The sequence below is a fragment of the Nomascus leucogenys genome, chromosome 3 (assembly GCF_006542625.1).
Source record: "Nomascus leucogenys isolate Asia chromosome 3, Asia_NLE_v1, whole genome shotgun sequence".
Lineage (NCBI taxonomy): Eukaryota > Metazoa > Chordata > Mammalia > Primates > Hylobatidae > Nomascus > Nomascus leucogenys.
The window spans coordinates 15,223,994-15,247,438 of NC_044383.1; the positions used below are offsets into that span (position 1 = coordinate 15,223,994).

Sequence of the window (23,445 nt, forward strand, 5' to 3'; positions counted from 1 at the left end):
AAGTTAGAGAGGGAGAAGAGGAGGATCCAAGAAGGGACTGAAGGACCGTGCCAGGGAATGAGGTTCCAGTAAAGGCAAAGCAGATGCATTAGGTAGAAAGACTTGGGGTGAGTGGAAGAATTGTATCAAGGAGTAGAATTCTAGATTTTGAAGTTTTGGAGGCGGAACTTTCAGGCAATGTCTATAACGTGACATACAGCAATCTTACTCCAAGTGCATTGATGTACAAAGAGATAAGGAGTGTGTGCCTGAATGTAACTCAGCCTACTACTTTCCTCATGGAGAAATTCTTGTCCCCCACTACCCCCAGCAAAAGCCATCTAGACAAAACTGTTTTGTTGTTGTTTTTAAGAGGCAGGGTCTTGCTCTGTCACCCAGGTTAAACCGCAGTGGTGTGATTGTAGCCCACTTCAGCCTCAAACTCCTGGGCTCAAACAATCCTCTCGTCTCAGCATCCCTAGCAGCTCTGGGACTAAAGGTGTGTGTCAACATGCCGGCCAGTACAAAACTGTGTTTAGTCATGAAGCTGATTTGTATTCTGGCACAAGCTCCTTATCTTTACATGGACCAAAATAAACAGTTCATGGATTGGCACTGTGTACAGACCAGACCTGGTCCACAGGCCACGACTGAAGCAGCACTGGCCTAGAGTATAGATTTCTGAAGTGCATCAAGTTAGAGGTTCCAGGGTGTTGTTTGGACCATCAGGAGAAGAGTTCTGCAGAAATGGAAGAAAGGGATGTTTCTGGAGACTGGTAGATGATCACAGGACAAGAATGGGAGGTGAGCATTAGATCCATATGGCCTCAGGTCAAAGACCTGAAGGTTGAAGCGCTGTTGAATGGTCTCCAGCTACACAGGAAAGCAAGCAGAAAAGTCTGTTGGCCTTGCAGGTATTAAGTACTTAGGTGGGGTCTGTGAGAAGGAATCATCTTCTCTTAGCAACAGACATCAGTGACAACCTCACTGGTCTTTGTTTCTGTAATCTTTTTAGGCAAATTATGTTGTTATTTTTTACATCTCATCTCAACAAAGGCTACACAGGAACAAAATTCTCTCAGTTGACTGGCATAATAAAAAAATAGACTGATGGAAGAGACATTCTTAGGACTTCTGTTATTAAATAAGGAGGAGAAGTTTATAAGAGGTAGAGTATTAACTGTGAATGTGGAAGTTAAAGGACTAGATAAGCCATTGTTGGGATAAAATTTGCTTCTAAGAAGCATATGTTAGACCATCTTTTAAATTTTTTATTATCTGTAGCAACTATTTTCACAAGCTAGAACTCCACTTATTTAAGTCTAAGCATCTTTTTATAAATGTGTAATGCATTCTACCCTAGTCTGGTAATCCCATGAAAATATTAATTATGATTTCCTGAAGTATCTTTAGTAAATAAAAACATATACATAAGAAAACAAAATCATTCTTATGTGTAATTTTCCTCTGCTGTTTAATATTCAGCCTAATGGTCATAGTCAAAGACTGTGGAGGCTATTGACTGAAAGTCTTGAGCTATAGGAATGGGCAGTAAGAAAAGAGACAGAAGAAACTTGTGGTTGAGAATGCAGACTCTGAGCAAACCTGAATTCATGTGATGGCTTTACTACTTACAGACGCTGGCTTTGGCCAAGTTCAGGAGTCTCAGGCTCTGTTTCCTCATCTTTAAAACAGGATAGCATTATCATTCATGGAGTTGTTATAAGAATTAAATGAGCTTTTTTACAGTACTAAGCCCAGAATCTGCCACGTAATAAGCACTCCATAATTTTTAGCTATTGTTATCATTAACATTATTGTTGTTATTAAGGGAAAGCATAGGCTTTGATTCACAAAAATCTGGATTTGTGTCTTATTTTTATTAGTTCAAGAGGTAAGCCATTTACTGTCTCAACCTTCTGGTACTAATGGGAATGGTAGCAGCTACCTTCTGGTGTTATGAGAATTAATGGTCTACGTGTATAACATATTCAGTATAATTCTGTGACATGGTCTTGGCTAGCAAATGTTTGCTTTCCTTCCAGCCCTTAATTTTAGGTTTCTTTTTTTTCTAGTCAGGCCTTGAAAAGAGGATAGACCAGGCTGTGGAGGAGTGGAATATTGAGAAGGCTGAGGAACTCAGCAACCAGCTAGCTACTCGAGAGGTGAGTCAAAAGGGTTACACATTTTCTGTATTTTCAAATTTTCTAAAATGAATGTGTATTCTTTTTACGATCATTAATAAGTTCAGTATTAAAATATTTCATCTAAGGTTTTCCTTTTTGTCCATTTTCTTCTCTCTTATTCTGTCATTTGTTTTGAAATGCTAGGTTTTATTTTGTCTTTAATGTTTTTAAATCATTCTGGTCTAAAACTCTTGCTAGAAATAATCTATGATTGATACTGAACCTTAGATTTTACCTAGATCAGAGAGGTTTGTTTCAGGTATGATTAAAATGCTAGCTTTCTTTTCCATTTGCATCTTTAACTCATTTGAACTCTGAGGGCAACTGTGTATTCTAAGGTCACATCCCTCAACCTTTTCTTAACCCTTGGTAGAATGCTTTCTTACTGTTTGCTTAGCACATCCCCCTCAGCCCTAAAGAATTTTGGGTCTTTTTTCTATAGTATAAAACTAATAGATATATTGGATATTCTTTTTCCAAGTACAGAAGGCCACAAGAAGATTCTGACTTATACTCCTGGAGGTAGGGTGTGGGCAAATTCCCCCAGTTGAGAATTAATGTCAATATAGATTAAAGAGCTCATATTGGCATGTGTTTTGTTATTATTGTTGTTGCTTTGTAATTCCTTTTTTTCCTTTCTAGGAAAAAATCTCCACCATAGTCTTTTTTTTTAGTGCCTTGATCCTTCCCTCCCTCACCTCAGAATTTAACTACTCCATAGTGTTTCGTTACATAGAGAGCATCATGGGTTATCTGGGTAAATTACTGGCCACACTCACTATTCTGACTTGCAGGTGGACTTTTTATCCTAAACTGAAACCGGAGATAACTTTGTGACTTTAGCAAATTCTTCTATGGAAATACTGTTACACTCTTCCATCATTGTATCTGATGTAAAAATATCTACTGTGGATGGATGTTTGTTGTGATTTTTGCATTTTTCGTTTTGTCTTTTTCTTTTTGGCTGCAGGCTTTAAGTATCTTGTGAATTTTTTATTTTGGCATAGGGAAAAAACAAGTTCAGAAAGGGGATTCAGAAATTATCTTTTTTTCTTTAAACCTTTTAAAATCATTTGTCACATTAAATACTTCTGTGTTTAATGTGTGTGTTTGTGTGTGTGTGTGTGAGAGAGAATATATATTAATGACTAATGTAAAGGAAATTATAAAGCCATGGAATTCATTTAGGGAAATAGCCAAGAAATAACATAAATGGCAGTTATATGGCCTTTCAGAAAATAAGCTGACATTTTATATAAGGTTTTTTTAAATTGTAAAATGTACATAACATAAAATTTACTGTCCTAATCATTTTTAACTGTGCAGTTCGGTAGCATTAAGTGCATTCACACTGTTGTCCAACCATCACTACCCTCCTCCAAAACTTTTTGTCTTGCAGAACTGAAACTCTGTACCCATTAACCTCTGCACCCATTAACCTCTGTACCCATTCTCCCCTCCACCCAGCTTTGGACAGCCACTCTTCTGGCTCCATGAATTTGACTGCTATGGGTATCTCATATAAGGGGAATTATTTAATATTTGTCCATTTGCATCTGGCGTATTTCACTTAACATAGTGTCCTCAAATTTACTCCATGTTGCTGCAGCATCTGTCAGAATTCCTTTTCTTTTTAAGGTTGAATAATACTCCATTGTATGTACTTGTTACATTCTGGGTTTGCATTGCATTTTGCTTATGTATTCATCTTTCAGTGGACACGGGTTACTTCTACCTTCTAACCATTATGAATAATGCTGCTATGAATATTGGTGCGCAAATATCTGTTTGAATGCCTGCTTTCAGTTCTTTTGGGTATGTACCCGGAAGTGAAAGTGCTAGATAGATCACAAAGTATTTTTACTGGTTTTTTTTTGTTGTTGTAAGATACAGTTCTCCCCTTCTCATCTTATAAGTTCTTGTGCTTGCAGTTTGACCATTACTCTATTTTATCTCTAAGGTAGCCATATTTTGATTCATTGAGTATAGCTTTCATTGTGTATAACAGCATTTTATTAATCTATTTTAGAATAGAAAGGTACAGGTATTTATTTTAATAAAGTGAATTTGAAAGTGTGTTGAATGGTGCCATAAACTCAGTAGGATTTCAGTGTTAGTTGTTATTACAGTGGCTTCTTCAATATGAATAAAGTAGGAGTCCTTCTCCCTATGAAGAGCTCTGTGCCGAAAATCATCTTTAAAATTCTGTTCAACAAACATAATATCTTTTGTTTGTTAGTAAGTAGACTCTTTTGGCACTTGGAACTTTTATTTCCATAGAAAGTCTTTTAGAAATAGTAGCTTCATTTCTTATCCAGCTTGGAAGTATAGCTACTTTCAAGTATAGTATATACTTTCAAGTACAATTACTTGAAAGTATAGCAAAATTATACCAGTAGTATATCTAATCTCCAAATTTTGGAGACTTGACCATGAAAATGTCAGGGAATGATAGGGAGGGGCAGTACCTGTGAGGTTGGAAGAGACTCCAATGCGTAGATACCTTTCATGGCTCTAAGGATGGGGGAGTATAGTGAGGACTGGCTCAAGATTTAAGGGAACTTTCAGGGACTGAAAAGCACACAAGGCAGCAGTAACCAGTCCTTAGGGATGCAGAAGCTGGTGGCAGTCTGGTCTGAATATCTACCTCATTTGGATCAGGAACGGAACCTTCTAGATAACGGGTACTTAAATGCATTACTAGTGATGATAAAGCATTCCATGTCCTGCCGTATGTTGAACAAGTGTCTCTTGAATCCCTTTAACAATTCTGGAAATGTGTTACCAGTTGCTGTTAGATGCTAGCTGCTCTGGAGTCTGTGAGATAGTTCCGAGTAAAGCGTAAGACAGGCGCATAAGAAAAGCAGGGACATAGAATATGGCTGCGCTATTGTTCTTAGAAATGCTATGGATTTTTTCTCTTCGCTGGTCTCTTCAGGATCACAGGACTCAACAAGCTGGTGTCCTATTGCTGTTGCTTGTCCAGTCTTCCTTTTGGAAGATCCCAGAGTTGCGTATTGTGTGATCTCTTCCAAGTAGCAAGTGACTGACCAGCAGAATCCCCCAGGTCAGTCAGTTTCCTCAGATTTTGCTTTGCCAAAGGAAGAAAAGGTAAGGCAAAGCCTAGTCTTCAGGGTTAAAATGTGGACTCCATGTGATCCATGCACAACTGTCCATCTTTTTATCTTTTTCTATTTATTAGTACCCCCATCTGAAACAAGGGGAATTCACAGAGAAGCATTTACCTACTAAAATGCAGGTTCATTTTAGTAGAGTTAGTAATGCTGAAGTTTTGAGTTGAACACATTTTACTTAAAACAAAACAACAACAACACCCTTTATATTTTGCAATTATTTCAGACTTTCAAAAAGTTGAGAAATTTGTAAAAAGATTTCCTATTTACCTTTCCCTCAGATACTGGAAATGCTAACATTTTACAACATTTGCCCTCATGTTTTCTAATTTGACATACTTTATTTAAATTTGCCAGTTGTCCCACTAATTCCCTTTATAGCAAAAGAAACTTCTTTTTCCTAGTCAATGACTTTGCGTTTTGTTGTCATGTTTCTTTAGTTTTTTTAATCTGGAATGGTTCCTCAGTCTTTCTTTGTTTCTCAGGATCTTAATAATTCTGAAGAGGCCAGTTACTTTGTAGCATGTCCCTTACAATTTTGATTTGTCTGCTGTTTCCTCATGATTAATTTTAGGTTATGCATTTTTGGCAGGAAAATCACGGGAGTAATGTTGTGTGTTTCTCAGTGTCAGCGATCCACAGACTCGTGCTGTTGCTTTGTCCCTTTCTTGATGGTGTTACTTTGATTACTTCAGGTCGTGTCTCCAGATTTCTCCACTGTGGCGTTATTGTTTCTTCCTTTGGAATAAATAAGTGTCTTGTGGGGAGTTAGGAGATAATCTGAGACTGTAAATGTTCTCTTTCTCATGTTTTCCCTGTTTTAGTGTCCACTGCTGATTTTTTTGCTTGTGACAGTTTTTATTATGGTGACTGCCAAATGACTTTTGATCTTTAAAATATGATCTCATTGTACTTTTAATCGTCACCCAGCAAACTAAATCTAAAACTTGGCTTAAGTGAGCTATTGGATTATAGAATCTTTTATGTGTCTTTGTTAAATCTCTCAGTAAATCTGGACAATTGGGACTTGGATGAAGTTTTCCTAAATGATGCACTGCCCTGGTGTAGGGTCACCATGTGACATTCTGCCCACCAGCGGTTGCATATGAACTCTGTCCTTGTCTACCTCGCCACTATTCACTGCAAGCTTTCCTTTCTATGTGCAGTTTGAAGCTGTTTGTCAAAACATACAGAACTAGCGCCTTAGAGGTTGCAGAAATGTGAGTTTCCTTTGAGAATATTAGGATTCTTTTTTTTTTTTTTTGCTTTCTCATACTGCAGTTTTAGAAATTGGGAATTGTATAATACTGACTAGATGTTTTCCATTTTTTAAGGGCTATTTCCTGTCACACTTTTTGACAAGTGAGTGCCTCAGAAATACATGAGATTTTCAGCCCTTGTAAGAATAGTAAATGTTTTTCTCAGTGTTCTTTTTATGTTCATACAAATACAATGTTTTATTCTGGTAAAATAAATTTATTTGATGTGGGATTATAGCATTCTGATTAAAAGAAAAATAATTTAGGCCCTGTTCTTTGCCCTGTGTAAGTGGAAAAACATCTGGAAAATGTTTGCCGTTCAGACACAGGCATTGGAAAGATACTGATGTTACTTTCATTAAGCACCCGTGAAGAATAATCAAGATGGAATTTTTGAATGAATAGTTTGGTTTGAGATTTAATTTTACATATTTATCTCCTTGGTACCAATAACCGTGGATATGAGAGATGGGATTTTGAGAACTAAGTGTGAGTTTGGGGGCAGAAGCCCTTTATGAATTAAATGCATACGTGCATGGTAGGTGTCCTTTTGGAAATCAGGTATACTGGTTTTTCATCAGTACCGTTTTCTTTTTTCAAGCAGCAGTGACTGGGACCTGCTGATAAAGCCTTTGCTCAGAGGCACAGATCCCAGAGTTCTTAAAGCCTTTTCCAACCATAATAAGTGAAACTAATTTTTGATGTTTAACATTTATAAGCCTATGAAACCAATGGGGCAGCATCAGTATTGAGAAAAATGAAGCCAAAAGTAGAACCATGTCTGAGAATAGGCCTTGAAAACTGTTCTTTAAAAAAAAAAAAACCACACACACACACGCACACACACACACAAAAACGGTATTCCAAAATAAGACTGTTAGTGTGCTCCTGTTGTGATACAGCAAGAACATAGTTTCCAGAATCATATTCCCTTAAATTAATGATGGCATTAAGATGTGTAGAATCTGGTTTGGGGGGATGTCTCAGTCACGTTCACGTGTTTGAAGCCTAGATTGTGCCGTCATCTTTGGTTTTGTCATGTAATGTGATTGAGACTGTCCCTCCTGTTGATTAAATACTTTGTTGAAAGTCTTGGAGGAGAGATGAAGTAGAAACATATACTTGGGTTTGTGTCATACTGATGAAACTGTTCTAATTTGAAATATGTGTGTGTGTGTGTATGTGTATAAAATACACATTCAAGTATTTGAGCATATTTGTGGCTTGTTAAACTCAGACTTGGTTTGATGTACATTCCATTCATTGATAATGGTCATTGAAAATGCCACACTTTGGTACTTTCTTTTCTTATACATTATGTTTGTTTAAATCATACCAATTTATAGAAAACGATAGAAACAAATATTTTAAGATTAAGTGCTAAAGCCTAGATTTAACAAAGGAAGCAGATTTAACTAAAAAATTTTAATAAAAATAAATTATTTTAATTTTATTTTATTTAATAAAGTTTTTATTTAATAAATTAATTTTTTATTATAAATAGAGTGCTTAAATTTTTGGATTTTAAAATATAGGTAAGTTAATAATGTTAAAGTAGTAACTGATTACTACTGATTACTTAGATTGAACCTCACATAAAAGGGAATTTCTCTCTAGGCATCTTCATGTTAGCCTGTTATAGATAAAAACCAACTTGGTTTGGTAGCAGAACAGTGAGTTTCTGCCATCCAAAGCATCATACCTATTGCTTAGGTTGATTTCAGTTATACCTGTATAGTGTGATGGCAGAAATGAATGGAGAAAGAGAGGTTGCCTATGAATTTCATTTGAGCTTTTTTATGCCCTGAAAGATTATGCTTTTTCTGTAAGTAGCTGAAACAGGATGGTCTTTGAAGGCAGAGTAAACCTGACTGTGAAAACACCAGAACTTCATGTTGTAACATTATGACAGTTTTGCACAAGCTACAAAGAGTAATCATATTGATTTTTGATGATTTGCAAGGCATTTAATATAATATTTACATCTCAGATCCTGTGGTTATAATGCACTGCCATCTTTGCTGAATCTAAAACCCTTTGATTTAGAGTCATGATACGACAAAATTTTTCATATTTGAAAGCTCGTTTTTTGAACTTAGAAAAAAGGAACTAAGGCAATGACTTCAGCCTTTAGTGCTGTTGAGCTTAATATTATTGAGAATATAACCACGGTGTATCACAAGTAGAAATGATAAATATATGTATCTCATTTTAATGGTACCCTCTTTATAGATGTAAGTGTCGTATTGGCAGAATGAATTGTGCCAGAAATTGAATTTTAATTTTATTATAAATGAAGTAGACTGCTTAAATTTTTGGATTTCAAAATACAGGTAAAGTTAGTAATGTTGAAGTAGTAATAGTTTGTCAATATTTCAAGAAGGTAGGAATGGCCATTAAAAAAATAAAGTTTGAATTGATTGAGTTGTAATTTATACCTAAGTGAATTAAATGCTTTCTAAATTTGGGCAGACAGTTAATTTGTAGCCTAAGCTCTGTAAAGCAATTGCATAGAATATCTGAAGGCATTCTCCTAGAAGAGGACTTTATATGTACATTTGAGGAGACAGATTTTTCGTTTTATATTAACATCTGAAAAGTAGTCCTTCCTCAAAAGTGCTGTGGATGCTGTAGCATGTGCTCTAGTATTCAGGACTTTTCCAGTCAGTTTATTGTTAGCTTTTGGTTTCCTTGAGAGAGGGTTCGACTACAATTCTTCCTTTTCATTTCAGTTATTAATTTTATCTAGATGTAAGTGCTGTTATCTTGATGGAAAAGGAGCTTGAAGTCCCCTACCCCTGGAAAAATAAAAAAAGCCCTTCCCAAATAATACAATTTTGATCAGAGTACCTGAGTGTTATTGTATCTGGAGTTCAAAACATTTGTTTAAATTTTGAACTAGAGCTGTTCTCAAACCTAAGTTTAAAGTTACTTCTAGTCAGGGCTATTATGTTTGCATCAAAAAAATAACTGAAAAAAACTGAATTGAAAGACAATATTATAGTGAAGCAGATCTTTACTCTGTAATCCAGAAAACAAAATCATTTTCTGTTTTTGTGAATACTTTGTGTAGAAATGTCTTGACAGCCATGTTTCTGAGGTAAAACGGTTTGCTCAGATACGAAACTGAACGGTGTGATTTCTAGCCACTGAAGATTGGGCAAACATAGTAAAAAATGGATTAAGTATTATTTGTATGTATTTTAAGGGTTTAAATTTAATATCTCTATTTCAACATTTATTTTTATGGAAAGGAAGTTATTTCATTGCTAGTATCAGGGATGTGTATGACGAATATAATCTAGGTTTTGCTGTAAAAGCAAATGGTTGTTTTTTGTTTAAATGATTATTTCATACAGAGTCATCTAATGTCTGCACTCTGGCAAAATATATTTTATGTCTCTCTTTCAAATTTTACTACTGTGCCTTCTGTCCCTTACTTTTTCTTTTGTTTGCTTTTTTATTATTACTCTTTCCAGTAAAGCAGTAGAGTTTAGGAGACCATTTTCTTTTTGGTATATTTCACTAATCAGCAATGAGAAAGAATATAGGAGACCATTTTCTTTTTGGTATATTTCACTAATCAGCAATGAGAAAGAATATAGGACACTGGGGAGGGAAAAAAACCTCTCACCAAATAGGCTTGTGTTGATCAGCAGCTAATTCACCACCTAGGGAAGGTGGGAACTCTGCCTTTGGGAAGGGTATGTGTGTCTGTTGAGGATCATCTAGAACTCGCTGTCATTCATTAACTTTGGTCATCTTTCAGTGCTTTTTAATTTAAAAGTTACTCTGTGTATCATTTTGTATTCCGCACATTATCTGGGGGGCTTTTAAAGGGCTATTTTAATTCTTTGAAGCCTTGTTCTCCTTAGTTATTACAGGTAATTCAGTTATTACGTGTAGATCAACAATTAGCACAATGTATGGAAAATAAGCTGTGACTTGCCAAATAAGAGAGGGCCTGGATGAATTTCTTTACATCTAGTTTAAAGATATGTTTGTTCCCATACAAAATTGTGCACAGCCGTGACATTGCAGCATTTTAACATCAGAAAAATAAGGCTAGTGTTCAGTGATGGTTTTTTTTCTCAGGTTTTTAGGTGTGCTTGTTCAAATCTCATTACATTGAGGATGTTTTCTTTTAACCTTTGGGGTATGATTGGGTGATCACCTCAAATGGTGTTCCTTATGCTCTCTTTTAATTATGTTTATCTGTGCTTTTAACTAACCTTAAAAAAAGATTTCAGATGTTACAAGTCTAATTAAAGAGACAGACAAAGCACAGTTTATACTGTAGATTTTTTCTGCAGTTCAATTAATCAGCATGTTTTCTCTTTTAATTAAAACCATTTTAGTAAATTAAAGCCCACAGCAAAACACATATATAATTTGTTTGTAATTAGCTCTTAATTGGTGGTAGTTGAAGCTTAGCACCCTTGGTTTCTTTCTTTATGATTGCCATTTTATTAGCAGCCAGTCATTAATTAATCTTTTTCTAATTAGCTTATAAAACTGTTGATGGCACATTATTGTAAATGTGATTTTAAGTTCAAAGCTTGTTAATAGGCTTTCTTACTTAGAAGAACAGAGATAAAGAAATTGCTGAAAACAGTACTACAGTTCTTTAAAAAACTGTCTTTCTTATGGGGGCTGTGTAAAGCATCTAACAGCTTATGGTTAATTTTTTAATGCTTTTTTCTCCTTATGAATGGCATAAGTTGCTTGAATGTAAACGTCTGTATCCAGGAGTAATTTCAACAGTAGAACATCATCTTCTCCCTCCTTTGGAATACTATAATCCACATATAATTTGAAGCCTTAATAGTCATTAAAACAGGTGTTATGTAAATGATTTCACTATGAAATCAGAGTTGAGTATATGAATCATATATGCACATATACACACATATGAATGATATGTGGATATACACATATATGATAAGAGATATTTGTATATATATCTGTTTGATGTGTTTTAAAAACAGGATTTGTTGGGTTATGCTTTGAAATAAAGTGATAGGAGTTGTAGGTATAAAAATAAATGATAGCTGTGTATACGATCGTACATACATATAGATATATGTAGTATACAAATGTGCAAACATATGCAAACCTGTGCATGCACATTTTAAGATGACAGTGAAGTTAGATTATTTCTTAGAACAGAAAATGATTTGATTTAAAGGAGTTAAGTGACTGGGTATAGCCTAGCTTATTTGCTTCACCAGGGCTTTGGCATCTCAGGTGTGACCATGGAGGGAAAGGTACCAGTTCAGATGTAGATGTCTTGAATTTACTAGAGCACATACCATATTAAATTGTGGTTTGAGTGAAACACATTGGCCACATTATATTCTTTGTTGAAATACACTACCAGTTTCTTAAAACTCCTTCACTGCAAGGCATTCTGAGCTGTTTTTTAAAAATCAATATTAGTGCAGAGTTTCAAAAGTTATTTTTTAAAAACACAGTGTTACCAGTCATTGGAAGTGCTTTTTCTTATTTGCTTCTTGAACTTTGTATGTTATTTCAACTTTGGCTATTTCTTTGCTTGTTTTTTGGAAGGCATTTTATGATGCCATGCAAGAGACACTAGAAAGGGATAGCTGACAAGGAAAAAATTAAAAATTGGATAAAAAGTAAATGAATAATGTCATATTACTAAAAAGATGAGAGGCTAATTTGTGCCGACTTTTTGCTAATTTTGTTCAAGCCTCAAAATGAGGAGCTGTCACCCGTTCTGTGTAGCACTGATGACAGTGCCAATGATCCATGAAATAAGCTGCCGCTGGCTTTGTTCTGATAAGAATGAACAAATCTGCACAATGTTCAGCTCCCAGAATCTCATTTTCATACTTGCATGCAGGCTAAAAGAAATAAGCTGTTTGCAGGCTTGATTAATCAGACATTGGAGGGGTTTTTGTCTCTTTGATCTCTTTCGTCTCCTAGGTAACTTGCTTGACATTAATGTTGAGCTTGAGTAAAGACAATCAAGAATTGTCGACCAAACTGATATAAAAATTAAAGACCTTAACACTTTAAGTACTCCAGTAATGGTTCCGCTTTACTTCAGAAAACATCTGTTTTCATTTAATTAAAGAACAAAAGAGAATGGCATAAATATTTTTCATAGAGACCTATTATTCCATAAAAAGTTAAAGTATGATAATTGGTATTTTTAAATAAGTGCCTTGAAAGTATTCAAAAGGGAGGAAAACTTTATAAATCTGTTACAAGCTAGTAATTTTGAGATGAGTAAAATACATTCTGAAACGGATAAGAAATTTACAGTTATGCTAGATTAAGCGGTTTGAATTAGATGCTTCAAATGATTATCAGCAAACTTTATAATGACAAGATTTTGCAAGAAAAACTAACTTTATTTTGAAGTTTGTCTTTTAAAAATCTGTACTGTGTTACAAGGATGTGCCATTATATCTATTTTACAACCCAATATGATTTACACACGCTAAACCAGTAAAATTGAAAGGAATTAAAAAAATGTCGCCGTGCATTTGCTTGAGGTTATGCAGACGCTTTTACAAATCTTCCAAGTGGCTGTAAAGATGAATGCCTCAAGGGTCCAGCCAGGGCCCTGCTTTTCCAACCAGCTAAAGCCCTTATCTTAAATCCAAGCAAAGTACCATTAATCTTTTTGAAAGACCTTTTATGGCTTTTAATATATCCCAAATTAGAACATTTTACACCCTTGGTTCCTGAAATATGGTGATAAAAAGCCTTTAGAGCTTAATTTTCCTTACTGCATGCTCTGACCAATTTGCAGTTCTTTGTGATAATGTTTAGACACCTTAATTAAAATGCAGCAAAATATTGGATGTTCTATATGGAAAATGCTGATACTTTGGCTACACATACAAGAAATTTTGTATATATTTTATTCATTAAAAAAAATTTCTTTCCACATTGTGTTGCTATAGTTATCTGATGACTCAAAACCATTTTTTTAAATATTAAACCATTGACCAAGCTTTTGTGATGTTTACATTGAGCATGAAGATGCATTTTTCTTTTTATAGAAGCGGAAGGGGGATTCTTTTCGGCCTATTTCATTTGTTTGTAATACTGCAACACAGCACGATATTCTTTTATATTCTGGAACCCAGGTTAGTCATCTTGATTGGGAAACTGCGTTTCTTCTCAACTGCCTCTTTCATAGAAGGTCTTATTATCCTTTTATATTTTCAAATATTTTTTCTTTCTCCACAGAAATAAGTGAGACACATTCATTTTAATTACATGAAGGACACAAAAAGGCTATGAGTTTTCATCATTACAAGCTAAAAGATTTCTTTCTGTAGAAAATACATAGACCAGGTTTGTTTAGTGTTTTATCAGCTGAAGAACATTTTATTTAACCTAAGCCAAGGTAAAATACAGTTAGAAAATATACCTTTTATAGGATCAGGTCTGTTTGAAAGTGTTGCCTATGTACCTAGTTTATTATATTTATTAAGTTCACAAAATGATGGAGCCCTCTCATGTGAATGGCTGCTTATTAATAAGTTCTAATGAATTATTTTTAACAAGCATATACTGTATTAAGGAACATATGCTGTTAAGTATTTACTGTGATGCTGGTTGTGCTGGATTTGGCCTTAGCATTGCTGGAGCACTAAAAGCTTTTACATTCTTAAGAGTACACGACATGTCGAGGTTAAGAGTCTATTGAAGTCAAATGACTGCATGCCCAGACATAGGGAGCTGCTCTTTGGCTTGGTTTGGCTATCTTAACCAGGACAGCCATGTTGGGAAATTCCAATGAGAAAAATATAAGCTATGTCTTAATTTTTTTTTTTTTTTTGAGACGGAGTCTCGCTCTGTCGCCCAGGCTGGAGTGCAGTGGCGCAATCTCGGCTCACTGCAAGCTCCGCCTCCCGGGTTCACGCCATTCTCCTGCCTCAGCCTCTCCGAGTAGCTGGGACTACAGGCGCCCGCCACCACGCCCAGCTAATTTTTTTGTATTTTTAGTAGAGACAGGGTTTCACCGTGGTCTCGATCTCCTGACCTCATGATCCGCCCGCCTCGGCCTCCCAAAGTGCTGGGATTACAAGCGTGAGCCACCGCGCCCGGCCCTATAAGCTATGTCTTAATTGACAACAGTTTTAAAAAATAATTTTCTCACATTGTTAATGGTACATGGCAAATATGGTTCAGATCATTTTTGTTTCTTACAGTATAGTCTCAGTTGAAATATAAGAGAAGCTAGCTGAGTGGGTCATTTTTGGTGGGTGGTTTTGGCAAAACTGAATTTGCATTTGATAGGAATGGAGTTAATGGAAAAAATATAGATTTTTCTGTTTTACGTTTTGGCGACGGGGAAGAGGAAAGAGACTGAATTGTCCACTTGAATGTGGAGAGACCTATATGCATCTTAAACACAAGTAGCCAGCTATGATTTACAGCAGAAGAGAGTTTATTAGGTACATTTACTGCTCCCTTCATAGCCTGCTGTACCTCCACATTTCCCAGCCCCCTTGTTTTGGAGCCACGTGAGTAGTTCTGACCAGTGGGCCCTGAGCAGAGAAATGATTTATGTCACTGCCGAACTAAAGCATCGAAGAGCCATTGTGAGGCCCTCCAGCTCTGGTTCCGCCATAATTATCCTGAAAGCCACATGTTGAGATGCTGGCATCACAGGTTAGAGGAGAGTCCTGCCCATCCACAGGGACTTAAAGTGAGACAAGAAATAAAAGTTGGCTAGTGAGATTTGGGTATTTGTTGGATACTGCAAGGTTGACTAGCCTAACTAGTTGACAGGTGTTAACTTGATTTTTTTTTTTTTTTACATGTACGACAAATGGATAGTTTTTCAGTGGATAGGAACTTCATCTTAATGATAAATTATGCCACAGCCTCCTTCCAGAGTTTCATTTTCTCCTGGGATGATGATGATACAGGCTTTTGATTCTTAACCTTTTTTTATTTGGTTGACTTACGTGAACTTTTCTACAATGAAGAACTGGAAATTTTGCAAAGAGAACCAAAAGAACAAAGCCAATACTAAAGCAGTCGAATGTAACTGCCAACTCCTTCTCCCCAGCCCCACATTTTGAAAACAACCTGTTTCGCTCAATGCTCTATCTCCAGCACCTAGAACAGTGCCTGGCAAAATTATGCATTTATGCCTTTGTAAAATTTGTTGAATGAATGTTATTCCTTTGAAAAAGAGGAGGATGACCGTAGCACTGCTAAATATGGGTTTGAGTTTTGGGAAGACACCGAGGTTGGTCTGCTTTACAATGAATCATCCTTTCTTCGGCGCCTTTCCTGTTGATGTTGACCAATTCGGCATCATAGTTCAATTGTCAGCTTCCTTCCATTTGTCTATGTTCTTTATATATATGTTCTTAACTGTACTGAAAAATCAAATCTATTTTTGCCTTCATTTATAAACTACACACAGTGCTTGATTACTACTTGTCGATTTCATCCTAAAATCTTGTTCTCCAAGATTAAGCTGAAAGACATGTCAAGCGTGCCAAACCTTGCTCTCCTAAGTTTGCTTCTTTGCTTACACATGTTCTCTTAACCTCCTGCCATGCCTTACTATTGGCAAGCAGATCCCTAGAACTTAGATTTTAACCTGTTGACTTTAGAGTGGCTTCTAGGTCATTTCTTCTTTTTTGCAAGTCTGCTTGTCTACTAATATGCGTTGGGTGAGTACAAGGGATAGAGAAGGCAAGAAACACCAAAGAGGTAGTTTTTATTGTTTAACCTGGGTTCTCAATGGATACTCTTGAGCTGTCCACACTGGTGGGCATTTTAAAAATAAGAGCACACTAAAAGTAGAAGATATCATCACAATGCTTATCCTGGAGATAACTTGCTGGGGAACAGCTCTGCAGCCAGAGCTCTGTGTAGAGCAGAGTGTATAGCTGAAAGCTGAAGGGCTGGAGAATCAAGGACTGTTTTAGGTTGAGTTAAAGAAGACCTCTGGGATGGGGGGATTTCACTGTGAATGGATCTTGTAGGACTGGCAGATGGGTGTAAGGGGGGCACACATAGAGGGTTCTGCACAGGGGACACTTAAGTACTGTGGTCCTGGTGCCCAGCCTTTTCACCTTAGCACCCCTGATATTCTTTTTTCTCTCAGTGAATTGAAAGCTGTTACCCATCATACAAAGTGCATTTATGAAGTAGTAATTAGCTTTCCCATGTTTTATTAATCACATCTGTGACTGCCAATCAGAGCTTCTGATGAGCATGAGATAACTGGTGTGACCATACTGAGTTGCTGTAATTCTAGCCCAGAGCAAAGAAACTTGATGTCTCTGTCAGTGTCTGCAGCCTTATCAGGGGTAAATTCCTGTTCAGCCTGCTGCAATGCTGAAATAGCTTGAAGATCCTCGTTACTACCTTTGTGGACCCTCGAGGGGCCTCAGTTTGAGAAGGATTTCCATCCAGGAGACTGGTATAACTAGGGTAAAGGGTCTATTGGGAGTCACGGGAGATATGGGTCCTATCTTTGTATTTATTATACTTTGAGAGGGAATGAACATAGAATTTCTAATTTCTAGACATGGCTTTCTTACCCACAAGTTCTCAATTATTTGTATAAGTGTAATTACTGTATTAGCTGGAATATTTATTTTCACTTTTTTTCTCTCCTTTGTAATTCTTAGCTTGGTGTAAAAATTGCCAAAGCAGTTGCCTGCCACAACTTTGTAAAAGCCAAAAAAGAGGTTGAAAATTCACAGGCTGCCCGAAAAAAGAAGAAACTTGCATGGGGGTGAGTTTACTTAAGATTTTTAGTAGTAAATCTCCTGACTTCGTAGAAATTCTGCTAATATATTTTGTGATCTAGTTCATGTATAACTGTTACTCATTTTACATTTTTTTTCTTCGTTGAATGTTTATCAGATTATAAATATGGAGGCATTTCTTCATCCTGTTTAATGTTTATTTTGTAATCATTGGAGTATGTGAAAAATTTTTGTTTGTTTTGCTTTGGTCTCTAAGTAAACATGTTCAGCAAAGTATTTTTTTTTTTAAGAAATAAATTGAGATTTGTATGTTCTTCATTTTAGGTTTGAAGCAAAGAAGAGATGGGAAACCAAAAGCAACATGGGATACATGTAACTTGCCAGAGTGCTTCAAGACATTTGTAGACTCAAATGCTCAATTTACTGAGAACGTTTTCCTGCCTATGTTAATATGTCAGAAAATTGATAGCACTAAAACAAAAATAAGCATAAAATTTGGGATTTTTATTATCAGCTCTTTTCAGTCTTTCTTAAGGACTTTGTCCTATTGAAGTGAATAAAATGCAGCATTCTGTTATTTATATAAGAAATGTAAGAAAAAAATATAGAAAGAAGAGGATAGGATTTTGTTTATTTGTATGGATGGACCCTCGGTTTAAAATCACTTTTGGCGTTTTCCATTCATTTGGTTTAGCACAGCCAGTGAGCTTCTCGTACTTTCTTTTTTTTTTGAGACAGAGCTTCACTTGCTCTGTCACCCAGGCTAGAGTGCAGTAGCACGATCTTGGCTCACTGCAACCACTGCCTCCTGGGTTCAAGTGATTCTCATGCCTCAGCCTCCGAGTAGCTGGGATTATGGGTGAACGCCACCACGCCCGGCTAATTTTTTTTTTTTGTATTTTTAGTAGAGACAGAGTTTTGCTGTGTTGGTCAGGCTGGTCTTGAACTCCTGGCCTCATATGATTCACCTGCCTCTGCCTCCCAAAGTTCTGGGATTACAGGCATGAGCTACCATGCTGGCCTTGTATTTTCTTATCTGTACCAGTGTAACTGCACATTTACTGGAACTGTGTTTTTAAGATTGACAGTTGTTTATAATGGATTAGTCATAAGTGCCAAAAAGTCTCAGTTGATATTATCTTTACAAATGACTTGACCTTAATGTTATAAAAGTAGTTGCTGTTTTTTTTTATTGGAAGCAGGCTTGATATTTCAGAATTGCATAGTAAAAGCAATTTACTAATTTTTGTGTACTTTCAGATAAACTATTACAATAAAGAAAGGGGCAGAATGTAGTATTTGGAAGATGATTTAAATTCAGCAACGCCTAAAAATGTCTTCCTAAGTATTTTTCTCAGCCATGTCATTCTTTAAATTATGAGATGGTTCTTAGAAGAGAAAATGGTGTAATTGTATTAAACAGACAATTATAACTCAAGATAATATAACTTTGAACCTTCTAAGAAGTGATTTGTTTCTTTTTCCTCCCATTCCCCATTCCTCCTTAAAAGATTGAATGAATTAATGAGCAGAAAGAGAGGATTGGTAACATGGGAAATCGTTTTCATTAGATGTACATTTCCTGGTTCTAACAGGAAAGGGGCTCCGGAAAATCATAAAACAAGCAGGTGAACAAGACCAGGTGTGTCGGCACCTCCCTGCTCAGTGCCCAGCAGAGGTAAAGAACCACTCAGCATGGTTTTCGTCAGTTCACCTCTTCTGTCGTTGTCAAGAGGTTTCCTACCTGTCTGATATAAACTTTCTCTGGGTTGATAATATAAATTCAGAAACATGTAAAATGAATCATGATTATAATTATATTACTGTTATTTTTAGACTTAGTAACAAAATTTTATTTATGGTGGCACATTTAATGGCTTTGTTTTCTATGTTCTGGAATAAGAGAATACCTAGCTACTATTTAAGCATCCAAAAATCATATCTTGCTTTCATTTAGTTGAGAAAAGCCAGCATAGAGAAAGCAAAGTTTTAGAATATTATGTGTCATACTAATTCAGTATCCAGACCAAATGTTGGAAAGTCTTATTTTATGATTTAATATCCCTTGTTCCATTTTACAGATATGATCATGTAAAACTTACCTACAATATTCATTTCAAACTGCTAAATTAGGTAAATACAGACTTTTAGTACAGAAACCTTTCCTCTAAAAATCCATTATGGGGGAAATATTCACTGTACAATCCAGTGGTTTCGTCTGAAATCCTAAAAATGTTATTTTTGAGCAGGCGAGTGGTCTAGATATTCTCTCACTTGGGGCCCCGATACAGGCATTTCCCTTTGACTTTGATCTCATTTTTTTTCTCTGTTTCTACTCCTTAGAGCATTTAGTGACCCCTGCAGGCATGTTGCACTTCCCATAGTGAGGCCCTGCCAGAGTGGCCTCTTGTAGGGTCTGACGTGGGATCCTGTCCAGCCAAGGAAGCCCTTCTTTAGCCTGCTCCAATGCCCACAGTTGCCCCCTCAGCATCCCCTCGGGGTTCTCATGTAGATGGGAACATTTTAACTAAGCGGAAGGCAGGCATTTCAGCAGAATTAAGTATAGTGGGGGCTCATTTAATAAAGGAAGCCATGTCTCCCAAGTCCTCACTCTTTTCTGGGCATGGGTTGTGGAAAGCTCTAAAATGTTACGTATAGCAGAAGAAGAGGTTGGAGGGAAGATTTGTGGGGACAGGTTGTCTTGGATTGGCCCTGCTGACATGTCATTTGAGAGCAGTTTTATTTTATCCTTTCTAATAGGAATTAGGCATTTTACTCCTAGGAACATTATTCCTTGAGTACGCATGCTGCTCAAAGGATATAGTCATTTGTCCACTCCATTCTAGTCACAGCAAAATAAGGATTCTTTTTGGATCAGTAATAACTTTGGTTCCTAAAACTTCAATATGTGCATTTGCTACCACCAGAATGCCTGAGTTAGATCAGTAATGCAAACGTCAGTTATTGTTAACTGAGATTAATATGTTTCAGGCCATTGGTATGGCATTAATGTAACTATGATTTACTATTTAAGTACTTTAGGCTAAAACATCTTACTAAAGAACAGTAATTTTGAGCTTTACAGCACTGGTTCTGAGAAGGGGAAGTTGGCAGTGCATTCTTGTTTGGGAGCCCTCAGGATATTTCCGATTTTCAGCAGAACATTCTATGTCTTTCACCGAAAGGAGAGATTGAATATATAATCTTAGGTTTGCTATAATTAGTTCTGATGACAGAGTTAAATACCTCAGCCAAGACTGTAAATCAGTACGTAAACAGGTTTCTGCAACTGATCATAAATCTCAAACTCCATATTTTAAACACTTATTTTTTTAGGCTGACAGATAATGGAGCAGCAGGCTAAGGATAGGAATAAAATGTTATCTGAACTTTTAAGTTACAACTTAAAACTCACATTAAAATCTTCTGATTTTCTTTATACCTTTTGTCTAAAATATTATCTTTTAGCTATTAGCTTATTAATAACTTTAATAAGACAAGTTTGAATTTAATTCTCAGAAAATGAAGATATAATTTATAAAATGTCCAAATTTTTATTAAGACATTACTTTTTAAGAAATGTGCGTCTTGCTAAATATAAAACATATTGTATGAGGTTGTTGTTTAAACAAAATGAGAGTTGGTCATTATTTTTTCAGATGATAAAGTTTGAGGAGGCAAGCCGATGTTATGTCAGATCTCATTTTGAAGTTAGTGAAACCTAGTCTAATCCAGAACCAACTGACTCCAAGTTTTCCATTTTGGCAGAAGTTGCTTTTATTTTTAGTATCTGGCAGAGCAACAAATGCTTTGCATGTCAATTTAATATTTTTTCCTGCCAACTGTTTATTCATTGGCTTAAAATTTACACTCTACTAAAGTCTTAGCTCTGACTTTCATGAAACAAATAGTAATATTTGGACAAAATATGTACATGAAAATCTTTTTCCAGAACCAAATGTAGATTGGTATTTGTGACATCAGTGCCTTCTAGCATGGTGATGGGTCGAAGAATACTTTGAAAAGTTGAAGGCTGTGTAAACCCACAGCAGTACATCTCAAGTGATTTTTATTATGAGGTAATCAGAGTATCTAGGTTTTCAAATTTAAATTAGTAGGTGACTATGCAAGGAAGTAGAATATGTGTTAGAATAAGTTTATCAATATCTATTCTTGGCCTTTGTAGGATACTGAGACAATAAGGTCCATTTTTCATTTTTGAGGTTGGGGAGCTCTGTAGATTTTGATAAAATGTGCAGAACTGCATTCTTTAATCTTTATTATTCTGTCCTCCCTCCACACTACTTGCTTTAAAAGAAAAAAATACCTACACACATTTTCTAGTGTTACTGCTGTAATCAGCACAGACTTCCTGGGAAGGGATTCTTGCCTTCAGTAAAGGACATGACAGCATGTGGCCGATGGAGATTGCCACGAGGAAACCTGGAAAGGCATTGAACCATTTTGTGCTAATGTTAAAATGAGGTGTGTTGTCTCTTTAGTATCTGCTACTCAATAGTGAGTATTCTGGAGGTGTCTGTTCCCTTTCCAGAATTTCTTCAAATACAGCGATGCTTCAGAGTACTTCCTGCCACATTGGCTTTCATGATCTTAATCCCTGGAACACAGCTATAGGCTTCTGGGAGACAGTTTATTAAATGCCATGCAGAATGCTATGTTTTTAGATGTGCATGTAAAATCAAGAATTAGCTGAGGAATAATTATCTTTTTATTAGTAGTAGTAGTAACTCATTTTTAGATTCAAGTAAAGTTTGTTTTCCAGGTGAGATGACATTTTCAAGAAATTGAATTTAAGTATGTGCTTTTATATCCGGACCAGGTTTCTCACGGAGGCAGAATACAAGGGAATGAAAGGGGGAGGGAGGGTAGTGCCCAAGAGAAACCTCGGCTCCTAAGTGCTCCCCTGCCAGGATTCCCCCGTGCCTGCCCACTGGCACCGTCCTGGCAGCTCCAGCCCACACCCCCTCCTGGGCTCTGGGCTGCCTCTTGCTGAATAGCTGCAGGGGGCCTGCTATGTGACAGGTATGGAATGAGGTAATCTTTTTCCACCTCTAATTTCTGAAGGGTGTGTCTGTCCAGTTTTTACTTGTTCATTGAACTTAAAGCCTTAGAAACCAACAGCTACAGTGCAAGCTGTAATTATTGATGTCTGTTTCATATTCATCTGTAAGTTCTGGCATTTGATCAAGAAGTTAATATATCACTTCATCTTCAGGCTGAATGTGTCTCAGCTATAAAGGTTTTATTGTTTGATGGATAGCATACAATTATGACTGCTCACAATAAAAAGTGTTTTCATTTGTAAGATGGGTGATGCTAGAAGTAATTATGAATGTCACAAGGAATAGTGAAACAATGAAGCTTTGCGTTTCTTTGAATTTCTCCCTACATAATGCCCAAGGAACGTTTACTGAACGCCTACTATATGTCAGATAAACTAACTCTTGCAGATGCAAAGATGAATAAGCACAATCTAATAGGAAATATATATGTAAACCATGTTTTGAACACCTCGATTTTCAGGTGGGCTATTAGAAAATCAGTGAGTTTTTCTTTGCTGAATACAAAGACATAATCTACATGTAAGAAGTAGTATAGACTTAAAAATTTTAGTTACCTGAGTATATACTTACTCTACAGGTTGCTGAATTTCCTAGCTAGGCAGTCAGCTACAGTGGCTTATCAGCTTAGTGACTGATCCATACGTGCCCACATCAGAGTGGATGGGATTGATGCCCTGACTATCTCCCCTGGAGATGAGGAGCATTGGTGGGGTTTGACTCAGGAATGAATGCAAATATTTGTTCTGCACATTACTCAGTGATTTTAAGCTTAAAGTTTTCTTAGACTGCATTAACGTGTCCTTTATTTTAGCTTGGGTGGGCCACAGTACCTTCCCATGTTAGGGTAATGCTTGCTGCTTCTACAAATATGCCCCCCAAAATATAATGACTCAAGCACAATACAAGCTTATTTCTTGTTCATGAGACAAAGGAGAATGTTGCTTGCTATCAACAGGGGCTCTGTTCTGGGCTGTCATTCAGAGACCCAGGCTGACAGCGACTCACTGCCTTCTTTTCCCTAGTAATCCTGGGTGTCCCCTTTATGCCAGTCAGCTGGAAGGGAAAAGAGCATGGAA

General features: G+C 36.4%; 1 protein-coding gene across 2 annotated transcripts in view; it reads left to right on the forward strand.

Moving 5' to 3' along the window:
- Positions 1 to 22,611, forward strand: part of FAM204A (family with sequence similarity 204 member A) — a 36,618-nt gene extending 14,007 nt beyond the window's left edge. For both annotated transcript variants that reach the window (XM_003255014.3, XM_003255015.4), the window contains 3 exons: positions 2,055 to 2,144; positions 17,205 to 17,311; positions 17,610 to 22,611. In XM_003255014.3, the coding sequence (XP_003255062.1) occupies positions 2,055 to 2,144; positions 17,205 to 17,311; positions 17,610 to 17,661 (249 nt within the window). In that variant the 3' untranslated portion in view covers positions 17,662 to 22,611. The remainder of the gene's footprint in view (positions 1 to 2,054; positions 2,145 to 17,204; positions 17,312 to 17,609) is intronic.
- Positions 22,612 to 23,445: the final 834 nt, after the last annotated feature.